This window comes from Leishmania mexicana, chromosome 27, assembly GCF_000234665.1.
Source record: "Leishmania mexicana MHOM/GT/2001/U1103 complete genome, chromosome 27".
NCBI lineage: Eukaryota > Euglenozoa > Kinetoplastea > Trypanosomatida > Trypanosomatidae > Leishmania > Leishmania mexicana.
The window spans coordinates 85,021-100,341 of NC_018331.1; the positions used below are offsets into that span (position 1 = coordinate 85,021).

Sequence of the window (15,321 nt, forward strand, 5' to 3'; positions counted from 1 at the left end):
CACTGTGCACGTGCTCGTATCACGCGGAGCCTCGTGTGAGCATGCGCATGCTCGTGTAGGCTTGTGCTCCCACTTCTGTCGTGCTTGCACCCGTGCACCAGTCAGTGAATGCGATTGGCCTCCGTGCTCGTCACGGTAGGGTGTCTGGCATCGCTCTGCGGTTGGTGTCTACTAGGGATTGTTTCTCTGTAGCACGCAACGAGTGGTGGACCAACCCGATGACAAGTGCGAACGCAGGGACCTCGTTCACATCGTTTTACTTACGTGCACCTCGTCCTCCGTCTCACGCACCTCCTCTGCCCTCCTTGTGGTGCTCACGATGCTGCATCGCGTGCGTTTCGCACTCAACCCTTCTCCACCGTGCGCCCTCACCATACCCATGAATGTTGCTGTTGAATCACCAAATCAGAGGGGGCTCAGTTGCAAGACGCTCTATACCGGGCGCTTCCTGGCCAAGCAGCGTCGGAACTCCCTGCGCTACGGCGCCGCGAGGAGACGCCCACGCATTGTTCAAGGCTGCGCAAAAGGAAAGCGGTCACCGAAGCTGTAGGAATGCTCGATCCCAGCGAGCCGCCTCGCCCTTCTGTGCAGCGTGTAGGAAGGCCTGCGAAAGCTGGTACCGCTGTGTCGCGAGGGCGTCACCGGCATCAAGCTCCATCCGCGCCGTCGCTGGATCGCGGGGCGTATCATCTCGCCCCTCTCGACCGTGCCCTCGCGACAGTAGCGGCTCCGCACTTACCAGCACAGCCGCAGAAGACATCGCTTCCTTTTGTGCAGCTTTCCGCTCCTCTCGCCCGCCAGTTGGTGTCGAACGATGCTGTCATCGGTCCAGTGCAGATGTGGCCTGCTGTGACGTCGTCGCGTCAGCGTCGTCGCCAGGCGGCACTCAATTCGAAGGCACCGTTTGCGTTGCAACTGGAGGCGTTCATCCGCCGCGAGCATCAGCAGTACCTACACGAACACCCGCTGTGCTCTCGAGCGGATTGCCTGCACATCTTCCGGGAGGTATTTAGCACGTTTGTGAACCACTTCTCCGAGTACAAGGGCATTCTCTCCATTATTCGCGATGAGTACGACGCGGTGCTGAACGAGATGTCTGAGAAGGTGAAGCAGATGCAGGTGGAGTACCTGGAGAGCCAAACGGATCGGGAGCTGCACGCCATGGAGATCATTCAGTTGAAGGAGTCTATGAATGCGACTATTAGCAACCAAAAGGCGCAGCTCAGCGCCGCGCAGGAGCTCGTGCATGCCATGCGCGATCAGGTCACAGCAGCCGAGCACGCGAACTCCTTACTGACCTTGGAGATGGAGCAGAAACGAAAAACGCACATGGAGGCGCAGCAGCAAGTGAAGCTGCTGTCACATGCGATGATTGAGGAGAGCACCCGCACAGCTGCGGCGCGTGAAGCGACGCGCAAGATGGAGAAGGAGAGTCAGCTGCAGGAGGCGCGCATCACCGTGCTGAAGGAGAAAGTGTCGGAGCTTGAGGAAGCGCTGAGACGGCAGACGTACGCGCAGATCGAGGGCCTCGGACACTTGCCCGCCACTGCTGCGGCAGTGGTTGCCCTGCGCGAAGCGTCGCCGTACGCCGATCGGATTCCTTGTGAAGGCGGCGACGCGACGGCTGGAACTTATTCAAAGCATTTTGTCACTCGTATTCTTGCGCACATCGATGCACTGGAGATGCAACTAGCCATGGTCCCGAAGAAGGATACGGCTGCGCCCACAGGGGCGTTCTCCATGGGCCATGTCGCGTTGCACCCTAAGTTTCTGTCGAATCCGGCGAGCTGCGACACCGTCGTGAGAGACTTTCCGGCGGCGAGAAACTCCGTGGATGCCGTGCTTCCTGTTGTAAGGGAGTGGCTGCAGCGAGAGGGTGTTGGGGAGGCCGAGGTGGAGCCAACGGATGTCATTGTCCCGCCGGGCCGCAACCCTTCGGAAGCCATGGGCTTCCTCTCTGCTACGCTGCCTGTCAAGCACCGTCACCTCTCCTTACAGGTGGCCCTCCAGCTGATGGAGTCGATGTGGACAGCGCGGGCACAAGCTCCGGACTCATCACGGCTGCCGCAGTTTTTTCTCGAGTGGCTGCGAACGCAGGCAGGCAACCTCACGGAGGCGAAAGCACTTGGTGTCAACCTACTGGACACGTGCCAGCACAACATTCATCATCCCGACTGCCGCGCTCTGCTCGCCATTCTGAGGGGCTTTCTTCCGGAGGAGCTCGTGCGCATGTGCCGGCGCCGCATCGCGCAGCTGCGCCTCTCCACCACGACATCCACTGCTACTCTTCACAACATGATGGCGTTCGACGCCTTCTTTGTTGAGGTGCGCGCGGTTTGCCCGGAGAAGTCGTTGGCCAACATGCTCCATCTGCGTTTCACCGTTTTTCGCACTAGAAATGAGGCGGGGGAGGTTAAACTGGGTCATCTGCTCTCCGAGGACTCCTACTTTGTGACGCTGTTCAAGCAGCAGTGGCTGCAGGAAGTGGAGGCCTTTACGCTGCGCGTGGTCGAGGGCATCCGCGATGAAAGCGACGAGAAACGAAACAGTGCTTCCCTCGCCACGGCAACGCGCGTCCTGCAACGGCTTGACGCGGCTCTGGGCAAGGAGGTCTACACGTACGTTTCCCTCGCAAGTCAGCGACCTGTCATCGATATTTCTGCCACCGAAGGCAGCACAGTCCCACTGGACGCGATGCTAAACCGTTTTCGCACCTCTGTGCTGCTTTATCGCCGTAGCCCCGAGGAGCTGGTGGATATCTAAACTTCGTTCTCCGCAGACACTGAATACGGTTTCTTATTCCACTCTCGCACATACGGGTGCCGACCACCGCTGCTTCCTCCGTGACACCGATGCGGCGTACTCTTGTGTGTGCGTGTCTTCGATGTACGATATTGTGTCGCCTACGCTTTTTCTTTGTTGTCATGTGTTTAACGCGCGTTGCTCTTGCTTACACATTACACAGACGATTCAAACCGCACTGGTGCGACTCCGAAAAAATACGCGATCAGACGACGCGCCTAATACATGCGAATGGGGGTGTGCATCGCATCATACAACTTCGGCCCGTTTATCACGGGTGGGCGCTGCTGTGACCACTCCTTCCTTCTTTGGGTCGCACCTGTCAGGAAGGGGGTGCCCTTTTCCTGTAACGTCGGCGCTGCACTGGGGCAACTGTGCCCCCCTTTTTTGTGCTAGCACCACATGAGCGAGTTGTGGGCTACCGCTTCTGCTTCCGCTCGCTGTTGCGGTCGGCGGTGCGACAACTGTTTTGATTTCGTGGGTTTGCCTCACCCGCACGAATGTTTTTTTTTTTTCAGTTTGCTTGCTCGTGTTCCTCTGCGCCTTTTCTTTGCCCCAAATTTCGTCATGGATGGTGCCGTGGCTCTACTCCTGTCATGTGCGCGCTACCATGCACACCAGGTTGACAACGTCTGCACTCACCCACAGACACACTTATAGGCACGGATAGAGGCGGGTGCTGGTGGAAGGGGCGTGTGCCGTCGCAGCGCGATATCCATAGCGAAGAGGGAGATAATACGAGGCAGTACCGGCTCAGTCTGCACCGTGGCTCCCCCCGGGTACGCCATGAAGCGGACATGTCGCTCTCTGCGACGGTTTTCTGCAGGGCCGTTTGACTTAGCGCATTCGATCTGCAGAGGCGTGGTGATTTCTTCCTCTGCTCGTGCTGCCTCATCGCGAAATCCGGTCACACCGCGCACAGAAAGCTCGTCCTTCGCACGTCAGGCCGCGAGAATGACACCATCGCAGACAACTGTTTCACTGGACACCAACCTGCGCAAAACCCTCAGAGGTCTGCTCATTGAACGTCTGTGCAGTCCGACACAGCCCCTACCGACAAAGCACTTGTATGATGAGCTGACGAATCGCTCGCGCCTCGTGGAGGAGTTTCATTTCTCGAAGACGTCACGCCGCATCACCCGCCAACGGCTCGCACTGCAGTTCTTGCGCCGATACAACGTGCTGTTGCACGGCCTCCTCTTTTATTCGGAGGGCACGCACACGTGGAATACGACGACGGAGTTTCATCGTCTCGCCATCCTTGGAGAGTCTGTGCTGTTGACCGAGGTGCGCACCCGGTTGCTGAAGCTCTTTCCTGCCATGCCGTATACGGCGTACGTGCAGAGTTTGCCTCACATGGTCGGTGAGGAAGCACTGGCGGCCGCTTTTGACCGGTATGAGATGCAGAACATTGTCGGTGTCAAACCATCAAACCGACGCAGCGGCACGCCGCTTACTCGAATGCAGAAAAGCCATATGCTATGCGCTATTATAGCCGAGATGTACTGGTTTACAGCTCGCACGAAGCCCACCGACTTGACGCACAACAACGCGCTCTTCCCTCCATCCGACGTGCTCATCTTGCACGTGCTGTCCACCCATCTGCTCGAAAACTTGCCAGCGGAGCTCATCTACAACGTCGTCGAGCCAATCGTGGCGGACATCAAGCGCGTGTGGGTGAACGAGCCGATGTCGTTGCCGTCACAACTGCGCCTTACCCCGCGCACTGTCGGTGCCCTCTCTCTCAATGCTGTCCCTGTTGAGCCCCGTTGCACCGCCAAGGAAGACTGTGTCACGTCGCGACAGAAAAAGCACGAGGAGGCTCATCGCCGACAACACGCGCTTACCCGCGAACCGGACCACAGCTGCGTCAAGTCCTTCATGCAACCCTCCTGCAACTACCACATATTTGACGGTCCGCGGTATCAGATACTCAGCTCAGATAATCGCGTTGCACCACTGCCGCTTGGACAAGAGCGTAGCAGTCTTCCCGCTTCGTCCGTGTGTACCGTCGGTGACAATGCGGACCGCGCCGCACGTGCGATGGAGCTTGCCAAGATGGCGGAGCAGTGGTGACATGTCTCGTTGGGCGAGTGGCAGTGGTGCCCTTTTGGTCCCACCCACACACACACACCCACCCACACACACACGCAAAGGAGCCTCCGCCGCGTCTTTTAGGGCGTGCTGTCTCTACCTCTGCGTACGCGTGTATGCGCCGTCCTGTTTCTACACGACACTAAAGTGAAAAAAAAATGAAGCACATGAATATGTGCAGTTTGTGCTTCTTCTTGCTGCTCTCTGCCCTCGCCCCCGCCTGTGCGGTGTGCACGCGTTTGAGTGAGCTGAGGATGCGCCGTCAGTGACTTGGCGTGGTGGTGGGCCACTGGCAACGTACTGTGGCACCTCGACACGGCTGCACTGCTTCAGCATGCATACTGTGCGATGAGTGAGTGGGTGGGCATCCTTTTGACGTCTGAACTGGCGGCTCGGCTGGACTGCGCTTGCACTCCTGCCCCTCCAAAAGGCGGCGTCCTGTTTCAGTGTACGTTCTCATCTCCTCACTTTCTCTTGCACACTCCTTCCCTGGGTTCATCTCTCGCCTCCGTTCCTTCCCTTTCGGACTTTCCATGTTTGCCAAGCACAGAGCCCCTCTCTCATACCTGTCCTACCTCGCAGCTTCAGGGTATTACCTCTTATCATCGGAAGTTTCACCCACGGGCCTATACATACACACACACTCAACTTCTCCTTGCTCCAATACTCCCCCTCTGTGATTTCCGCGGACTGTCGTGCGACGCTCCTGGAAGCGGCATCAACTACGCACGCGCATGGGCAAACATTCATCCCACTCGAACATAGACTGCGGCGAAGTCTCGCCCTAGGCAGCAGATACAGACACCCGGCAATCGCACTCTGCCCTTGCGACCTCCTCTGCCTTCCCCAGGCCAGTCCACCCGCAGCTGCCCGCCGTCCCAAGGAGGGACAGAGAACTTTTTCTGAGCCCTACTACTGCACCCCTCACACCTTCTCTACCCTCTGCTCCTCCCACACACGCACCTTCCTCAGCGAGCGGCACCAGTATTCGCTCTTCAGCGATGGTGTTCCTCGTCTAGACGAGGCCCCGACTCGAGTCGAGTTCGCCTGATCGGACCCAAACAACAGTCCCCGTGCACGGTCTGATGCAGCACCACCGGCATAACCTCTCTCACATGTTTGCATAGATCACCTGACGACTGCACAGGTGGCAGGCCGTACCCCATCCTCCCTGGGCCCATCGGGAGTCCAAGGAGGGACGGCCCTTGCATATCAAAACCCTTCATCTGACGCGGGAGGGGGGATCGCCCTCCACCTCCTCCGCCACGCCCCGGGGAGGGGGGGGGGCGTTGACCCCCCTCCCCGAGCGCTACATGCGTACGCTCAGCGACGGGATTCACCGCAAGCAGAGCCAGTGCCATCACGGCTCGCCTCACACCGGAGGACGCCTTTCCAGCCATTCACAGAAGCCTTCGAGAGCCTCAGCAGGAAGAGGCTGTCCCAGGCCGACGGCAATGCTCTTCACCACGTGGCGCAGCGGCTCGTGTCGAGAATCGACCGCATCGCCACGCGTCAACAGGGCCAGCAAGCCGCATGCCCATCACAGAACCGCCCTTGCCGGAGTCCTTTGATGCTGCGCTGAGCGGGGCTGTGGGACCCGTGGCCCCGACGTTGCCGCTGTCTGGTGACGTTGTGGGTGGGCGGCGGCAACAACGGGGAACGCGAGGCTGCCGCACACGGCACCTTCTCCTCAAGAGTGGCGAGACCTTTGCGAACCAGAAGATAATGGCTTACCAGGTGATGAAGGTCAAGCGTTTTCCAGCTGAGAGAGGATGCACCATGCAGGCTGCCTCCAACAACCCATCGGCCGCATGCGACACCGCGTGCGCCCGGGACATCGGCCACCCGGACAACGAGGACAGCGTGCACGCCTTGAAGGCGGCCTTCGACCTCTCTGTGACGCAAGCGCGGCACGGATGGCGTTTCGTTCTCCGAGACCCTCGAACCGAAAGACGAGGCCCGTAGTGGACGGAATAGCCGAAGCCTTCTACGCTGAGCCGGAGGCCGCAGCGTGGGGACGCGCTAGCCAGCACCAACGGACCAAACGCGTCGCCGTCATCACGAGACACAGAGGCCCTCCCACCACCCACCATCTAAACAGCAAGACAAGGGGCGGCGGAGGAGGGGGCCCAGGCGTGAGCACTCAAGGTGGCAGCAACGGGAGAAAAATGCGCCGCCAACGTCCTCGTGCGACTCTTGACGCCAAGTCCCCTTCCACACACCCTCCTCCGAGGGCACGCACCTTACCTCTAAAAGATCTTTCATCGCGGGCGCGGAGGTAATGTTGAAAGCCCATCACACACACAAACACACACACACACACACGCCGTTGGATCCATGTGCCTCGCCAACTGAGGGGGGGGGAGCCCCACCGCGAACGGACGCTCACCGACGCGGCAATGCCGAAAAGGCTCCCTTTCCGCTGCATCCAGCACGGCCGATGTCGCAGTCCGACTTGCTACTCTTTTGCCGCTACGTCGCACCTTTGGCGAACCATCGCCGGCTCCTCGCTTGAAAGACGGCCAGCAGCTGGGAGGAAGCCTACCGTCTGACTTCAGAGCTTCCTAAGCGTCTCCAGCGCCAAAGTAGCGCCTTACCGGGAGGCGGAGGCGAAGCTAAGCTGGGGCGCGGCTCTTCTGTTCAGACCTCCTTTGCGTCGTGCGGCTGGGTGTTTAGCGGCACAGTCGCGCACGCCTTTCCGTACTTTGAAGTGTCGGACCATGTGCATGCTGCTGGTGACACGACCGATTGCCCTCTTTTCTTCTCCTGCCCTGCCCTGCTCTCTCTTTGTCCCACGTTGGCAAAAGAAAAGAGTCGTTTTCTTGCCCTCGTGGCCCATATAGCAAACGTGTGCAGATCTACCCTGTGCGCCCTTCCGCTGCCCTCCTCCCTCCCTTCCCTTCGCCCACATACACGCATACAACGGGCGGCCATAAAGAGAAGCCACGAAGTATACGAGACCCAGAAACAAAAAGCGCACACGTGCCCGTAGGTGCGCCATCTTTTCGCATCACCTGCCATTCTTGCGCTTGATCGTTTCTCCTCATTCTTGTTTTCTCTCTTGGGCCAACGGCGGTTGACGCATCGTGGAGAAGCCGAAGCGATCGTGACTTCCTTTCCTTCTCTCTCACAAGAGCACACCTTCATCGTCATTCGACAGTCGTATAGACCCTTCACCTCATAGACTCTCCCGTCTACGTCTTTTTCGTTCTTGTCCTTTTATTTTTTTTTTCCACCCTTTCACCTTCACGTAAGCGACGACTCTCCGGCAGACAGACACGCGCGAGTATTCGGCCCCCTCCACCCACGCTCCTTGTTTACATTGCTTGATCTATCCAACCCCCTTTTTTTCTTGTTTGTCGAACCTTTTCTTCTCGTTTTTTTTATCTGCATACACATACAGACACCCAGCTTCATGATGAACGTCAAGCAGGCGAAGGCGTGGGAGGACATCTCCCTGTGCCGCTCCGTGTCCACCATCAGCAGCTCTGCCTCCACCGCTGAGGCCACGGCTGGTAACGACATATCTTCGTTCCTGTTTGACGACTACCGTGATGATCCCTTTTCTACCAAGTCCCGCTGCAAGCACTGGCTGTCGGTGGGCCACCTGAGCCTCACCACCACCGATGCGGAGCTCAAGTCTCTCTTTTACCCGTACGGCGCCGACGAGGCTTTCACAGCATGGGAGGGGGCGATTATGACGGGATTTGTCGGATTCGACTCACCCGAGATGGCGGACCTGGCAGCGCAGAAAATGCACGCCTTCATTCCTCTGGGACAGTCGCAGGCGCTGATGGTGCACGCGGTGACACTGGAGGAGGTGTCGCAGGCTCGCTCCAAGAGTCCCAAATCGTTGCTGGCGGTGCTGTACAGTGAGTGCGCCACGCAGGGTATCAGCGCCATGATTCGGCGCAGCAAGTCCCCTGTGACCGTGGCCAGGGACCTGGCGATGGAGGTGGCGCGCGCCTCTCCAGTGGTTCTGCAGCGTATCTTGGCGGCCTTGTCTGACCTCTCCCCGCAGTGGGTCGGCTTTTCCTCCTTCACCGAGGAGCTGCTCAAGTCACTACTGGGGTCACTGCTGGAGGCAGGCGAGCTGAATGCTGCGCAGACCATCAACTGCGGCTCCGTGGTTGGTAATCTCTTCCAGATGAAAATGATCACCAGCGACCCGTACTACCTGGCAGGACGACTGCTGCAAAAGTCTGGGCACAGGCTGGGGCAGCTTGAGGGCATTTGCGCGCTGGCGCACACATGCGCGATGCTCCCTAACTGCCACATATCTAGGGCTTCTTTCTGGGCTCAGGTGGCGGATATCGCCACGAAGGTGACGGACCCGGAAACAAGTCATGCTCTCCTCGGTCACCTCCGTCGCTACACCAAGACAAGTGCACACCTCGCAACCACTGCCACCAGTTTGCTGTCGTCATCTGTACCCTCTCCGTCGGTGTTCTCGACGATGCCGTATGCCCCTGCAACCGCGACGCGGCAGCAGGTGGTACACCAGCACGTGTCTCCACAGCAGCCACGTCAGGACGAGATGAAGCGCCGCACCATCTACGTCTCTCACTTGCCTGGCCTCCTGCCGCAGAGCATGCTGCTTGAGCTCCTTACCACAGCTGGCCCTGTCAACAAGGTGCGCATCTGCGCTGGAGCTGGCTACTGCACGCTGTTTGCCTTTGTGGAGATGCGCACACTGGAGGGGGCGCAGCGGGCCATGTGCATGAACGGCCTTCAGCTGATGGGGTTTGCCATCCGTGTGCAGACGGCCCGCAACGCGGTGCAGGACGTGCTCGAGGGGGATGCACGGTTCGACGCGAATGGGGCTTTGATTCAGCCGTGCCTCTTTGGCATGTCTCATGCCCCGCTGTCCAAGTGCCTGAACCCCGCCGAATGGACCCACTGATGCACATGCGCGATAGTTGGCTTGATTGGGTGCCATCTGCACCTCCTTCAAAGGGGGGGTTCCGTTCACACCGTGAGACCCACGCACACCAATGACACCCGCGCACTTACAGAGGCGCGCGAATGTGCGCCTGAGCGTCTTTCTTGCTTTCTCCCTGTGCTGCGGAACGCGCCACACGTTTCTTCTTCCCTCTGGAAGGACGCTCGTCTGCTGCCACCCTCTTTTTCCGTATGGCCGGCCATTTGTGGTGGCAGAGGTGGCATGACAAGGGTGAAGGACGGAGTCGGCGTGCAGTTGCCGGGGGTGAGTGTCGTGTTGCATTGCGGATGAGGTGCAGCTTGGCGCTTTCCGCGTGACGATGTCTTGTGTACTATTACTGGATTTGCGTCTTCTCGCATGCGGATGGCTTGGTGTGGCTTGCCAGTAACGCTTGCTTTTTTTCCTGTATAGTGCACCGTCGATCCGTGAGACAAGCTGACGTCTTCCTGGGCAGACACGCAGAGGAGAGAGGGCGGAGGGGGCGTGACCTGGGTGCTGTAAGTGGGTGGGTCTTGGCGTCAAGAGTGTGGCGTGTGTGGATGCAGTGAGGAAAAATTGGCCTTATGGCTGTGTCCCAGAAAAAACACCTACGGTAGTGTAGCCGTGGTGCCAGCTACATTTCTTTCATCTCCCTCTTCTACACCCTCACTCCTCACTCACGCGCACACAGGAGGACGGTACAAAGGCACGTCAACGCAGCGGAAGTGTGCCACCGCTTTCACCCGTCACATGTGGCGTGCTCATTTCCTTTTTTTTACTGTTTTCTTCGTCCTTCCACGTATCTTGCAGGGGTGAGGCACGGTAGAAAACTCGCATCTCAAAATTATGCCGGGTTCTCTCTCTCGCTCTCTCTTGCTTCCACTGCAGCCGCCTCCCATTCGTGTATCATAGAAGTTTGTCGGTCCCCGTCTGTTTCTTTCCGTCTGTCTGGCGTCTCTTCTCAACTCGGCTTTGTTGAACGCACGTCGACGCGTGATGAGGTCATTTGTTTGCTTGTTCTCCCCCTTTTTTGTCTGTGAAAGGGGAGGGGGGGGAGCTCGAAGATTTTCTTGTGTGCGCTCATAGATACCTTTTCACCCCCTCCTCCGACCGCACTAACACACAAGCACGCACACATGCGCTATACATGTACGAGAGGGAGAAGGGTTAAATGCCGAGGAGCGCGGGGACTGTTTCACGACATCTTTCCCGGCCTCCCGCTGCCAAGTCTAGCGGATGACACTCCTCCTGGCACTCTCCACGGCCGACCTCACCAGACTCGCACCCTCACCCCAGCAACGCAAGTAGGAGCGAAAGAGGCATCGAGTGCTGTTCAGGGCGGCCGTTTGGTTTTGTTTGTCACGCCTTCTGCCGCCTTCTTGTTGTTTCACCACGTTTTATAGATGGACGCTTCGCCACCGCTTCCTTTTTTCTTTCCGTGATCTTCCTCGCATCTGAACGCGCTCGGTGAAAGCGTTGTCGCCCTCCCCTCTTCCCGCCCTCCTGGCTCTCCGTCCCCTCCCCTCTTCCATCGGTGAAGGCGGAGACATGTACGCGGCCAAAGACAAGATAGTGTTGTTGTAGGTCGGCGTTTTTGTTTTGTATGGGCGAGTGTTTGTAGTTTTTTCTTTTGGTGTTTACCTACCCCTTCTTCTTCTGCACGCCCTTTCCTGTGGGGTGACCTGTGCCTTTGAGCATGTGCGTGCATGTTGTAACCAGCGCGGGCAGATGAGGGAGAGGGGGTCGGAGGTGCGCCTTCGCACATGTTCTCGTATTGTCTTTTCATTTTGCGCTGCTTGGGCGCTCACCAAAAAAAAGCAGAAGAGAGCGCGAGACGCAGCAGCTGCGCGCCTCCCCACCAGCACACCCCACTTGTTGCTTTTATATTTCTTTCTCGTATCTGCATTTCTTCGCACTCCTTGTTCTGTACAGCTTCCGTTTTGCCTCGATCTCGGGCTCCGGCACACTGCACGTTCCCCCCGTCACCTGTAGCGGTCTCTCTCTCCATCTCTCTGTGCTCCCAATTTGAACTTCACATGTGCGGCTGCTCGACTAGTTTCTCCCACGTGATTGCTTCCTCCCGCTTTATATTGTTTTTCTTTTTTTTTTCCTCAGAGTGCCTTTGTGTTTTGTTCTCTCCCCGCTCCTATCCCTTTCATGTCCCTCTCACTGTGCGGTGATGGCGGCGACTGGGGGAGGGAGAGGGTGGGGGCGGGAGGGGGGCGGCGATGGGCGAACACACCCACATTCAATAGAACTACACTTTCTTTCCTCCCGTTTCTCTATATATCTCCCCGTCTTATTATTATTTCTTTTCATTCTTGGCAAGTGCGTGCGTGAGCGTGCGTGTTTGCGCTCTTTTTTCTTCGTGGTTGTTGTGAGCTCGACCCGCAGTGGACTCATTGCCTGGCACTTCCGCTATGCAGTCATCTCCTCCAGCGTGCTCTCTCACGTTATCGGTCGCCGCCGTCTACTTCTCCCTCTCGCGCCACTCGTGTATGTGTGTTTGCCTCCCTTCTAAAGTGTTTAGGGCAGAAGGTAGTAGAAAAGGGCAGCGATGGGGAACTGGGCAGGCGTCGGTGAGCACCGTCGAAGAAAGCGCGCGAATGCATGTCACAGGCTGGAGCGCAGATGAGGAGGGGGCACACACAAGATTCTCGAAGCAAGCCGCAGACTCCCGTGTCGCCTATGTCATTCAGACGGCACGCCCCTTCCCTTCTTGTGTCTCTGCCTGCCTTTCCACGGCGGGTGGGAGCAGATGGCGGGTCTTGATTCATCTGCTCATGTGTCCGTGTTCCCTCCCTTACGATGTGAGCGGCGCGTTACGACCACCGCTGCTACCACTCGTGCAAAAAAAAAGCAGCGGACTTCACACGCATGCGTGACTTACCGAGGCTGACAGAGGAGGTGCATCAAAAACATGCGTCAGACTTCAGGGATGGTGTTGTCTCCTCCCTCACTCTGTCTTCCCTTCGCTCTGGTGAGCGCTCTCTTGTGTGTCCATCTTGCTTGGCAGACACAGCTGGATTGTACCTCACTCGCCCACCATCACGCCTGATTCCTTGGTTGCTGACAGTCATCGGGACTTGGCATGTGCTCTGAGTGCATACCCCCCTCACAGCTTTTTTTTATCTGCCCTCGCCTCTCTGCCCCTCCACCGCGCAGCGCTCCCTGTCCCTGTGCGGCACCGACTTCTCTCTCACCGCTTCACGCACGCATTCACACATACACGCACGTGCATGTACACCGAACCAGCGCGCATGCGGAACTGAAGTAGATTGTCGATTGCCATGATCCGCGTGCCGGGAAACTGGACTTGCGCCCACTCTCCCTGCGCATTCGTCGAGGTACGCGATGAGTGCTATCTGTGCCGCCTTGTGCCCGTCTTCACCGCCACACTTACGTACGAACTGGAGACTTCTGTCCGCGTGAGCTTGCTAGAGGCGCGGCGTTTCGCGAGTCAGGACTTCGCCGTCGCAGAGATTCATCACGTCGTGCACGCGCCCTGCCTGAGCGGCATCGAATATCGCCCCTGTGCTGCAGGGGACCGTTCGAGAGAGGCTATGGTGATTCGGTGTCCTGTACTCCACTATACGGCAAAGGAGGTGACGGTGGACGGGCCGCGACGGGCCACCCGCGCGACCGCTGCTCATATCGCGGCTTCCCTTATGGGACGCTACGTTGTCGTCGGGGCTCAGTTCCGCACTCAAGACGGTGTCTACACGGTGCGTCAGGTGACGCTACAGAAGGGTTACCGCGGCATAGCGCTTGTCAGCGGCGACTGCCGTGTGCGCGTGAATGATTCTCAGCGAGCCGGCAGCGGCAGCCTTGGTGGGAGAGGGGCAGCACGACCCATTGGCCTCGAAGATGAGACAGACCAGCTCCTGCAGCTGCTGGCGTGCGCCGACAAGTCCGCCGGTGCGTTTGTCGGTGTCATGGTGCGCGGCCCTCGAGGGTGTGGCGTTTCCAGCACGGTGAGGTATGCCCTGGAAAGCGTTGCTGCCACACACACGGTGCTGGGATGGTCGAGTTGCTTCTCACCGTCAGCAGCTTTTCAAGAGGGGTGGGGTGGCACCGTGGTGCTGGTGGTCACTGGCACCGAGCACGTCTTTTCGGCTGCTGAGCCGGAGTTGGCCAAGCTTCATTTGCGCAAGCTTCAGCGGGACGCTGCGGTTCTTCGCGGCGGAGGCAGCGGTGTCGCCCGGTCCGTTTTGGTGCTGTGCGTCAGCCACGACTACGGTCTCTGTGCGCCCGATGTACTGGACGACCTCGTCGCCTTTCACCTTGTGCTTTCCTTCCCTGGTGCGTCGCAGCGCGCAGACTTGCTGGCCAGCGTGCGAGGCGGCAGCGCCGTGGACTGGCTGAGCGCTGCACAGGGTCTCGTGGGACGGACATGCGCGGAGACGCTGGAGGCCGCCCGGCGGCCCGACATCGCCTCCGCTCTCCCTTTCAAGGCAGTGCGGTGGTCGGAGATTGGCGGGCTGGCGGAGGTAAAGGACAGGCTGTATCGCGCACTTGTGTGGCCGCAACAGCAGCCGGAGCTGATGCAGCGCTTCCACATCACCCCACCGCGCGGCATCCTCCTCTATGGCCCCCCAGGGTGCGCCAAGACGACGCTCATTAAGGCGCTCTGCTCAGAAGGGAACTTCTCGCTCATCTACCTGGACTCTGCGACCGTGGTGAGCGCGTACGTGGGGGAGAGCGAGCGCTACCTGCGAGACGTCTTCACTCGCGCCCGCCGCCAGGCTCCGTGCATTGTATTCTTTGATGAGGTAGAGGTGCTTGGCGGCCGCCGAGTCGGCGGTGGACACGACACCGAGCACGTGCGCCTCCTGTCGACTCTTCTCACTGAGATGGACGGCTTCGCAGACATCCACGGGGTTTGTTTTGTTGGCGCCACCAACGTGCCGCACCTCCTCGATCCAGCGTTGATGCGACCTGGCCGGTTTGATTACATGGTGCACGTTCCTCTACCCACCATGGCAGATCGCGAGTCCATTCTCCAACTGCTGCTGTGCAAAACCGCCGCTGACACCCGCATCATCGCGGAACAGACGGAAGGTTTCAGCGGCGCGGACCTGAAGGTCTTCTGCTCCGAGGCTCTTTTAGCGTTGTTCAAGGAGTCTGCTGGTGTACCACAGGTGCTGCATGAGAGGGCCAGCGTGACAGCGTACCTGTTGCAGAAGGCGAGCGGCTTTCAGCGCACTCACTACGACTCAGCCGCTCTCGACGAGTTTCAACGTGAGCACGCATCTGCGTGAACGAGGGAGACGGTGGAGAAAAGGGTAGTGTGGCATCAGCTCTGTATACACCCTACCCCCCTTCCTCCTCTCTCCTCCGTTCTTTGCCTAGGGATGCCGGCCATTGCACCTTTCTCTTCGCTCACTTGCCTCACCCCCCGTTGCCCACACACCACAGACGCGAGGGCGTACAAGAACCGCTGCACCCCGCCGGTTCCCTTTGGCCACCTTTTTCTTTTTCCTCGTTTGCCGTGCCGCATTTCG

General features: G+C 58.7%; 4 protein-coding genes across 4 annotated transcripts; all 4 read left to right on the top strand.

Annotated features, from left to right (window-relative positions):
• Positions 1-552: 552 nt before the first annotated feature.
• Positions 553-2,763, top strand: LMXM_27_0330 (conserved hypothetical protein; the record flags this gene model as incomplete). The annotated part of the gene is made up of 1 exon (XM_003876558.1): positions 553-2,763. The coding sequence occupies one exon, from the start codon at positions 553-555 to the stop codon at positions 2,761-2,763; it is 2,211 nt and encodes a 736-aa protein (XP_003876607.1).
• Positions 2,764-3,756: 993 nt separating this feature from the next.
• Positions 3,757-4,878, top strand: LMXM_27_0340 (putative MP44; the record flags this gene model as incomplete). Its single annotated transcript, XM_003876559.1, has 1 exon — positions 3,757-4,878. One exon carries the CDS (start codon positions 3,757-3,759, stop codon positions 4,876-4,878), a length of 1,122 nt encoding a protein of 373 aa, XP_003876608.1.
• Positions 4,879-8,311: 3,433 nt separating this feature from the next.
• Positions 8,312-9,799, top strand: LMXM_27_0350 (conserved hypothetical protein; the record flags this gene model as incomplete). The annotated part of the gene is made up of 1 exon (XM_003876560.1): positions 8,312-9,799. The coding sequence occupies one exon, from the start codon at positions 8,312-8,314 to the stop codon at positions 9,797-9,799; it is 1,488 nt and encodes a 495-aa protein (XP_003876609.1).
• A 3,308-nt stretch (positions 9,800-13,107) lies between these two features.
• Positions 13,108-15,078, top strand: LMXM_27_0360 (putative ATPase; the record flags this gene model as incomplete). Its single annotated transcript, XM_003876561.1, has 1 exon — positions 13,108-15,078. The coding sequence occupies one exon, from the start codon at positions 13,108-13,110 to the stop codon at positions 15,076-15,078; it is 1,971 nt and encodes a 656-aa protein (XP_003876610.1).
• Between the last annotated feature and the right edge of the window lie 243 nt (positions 15,079-15,321).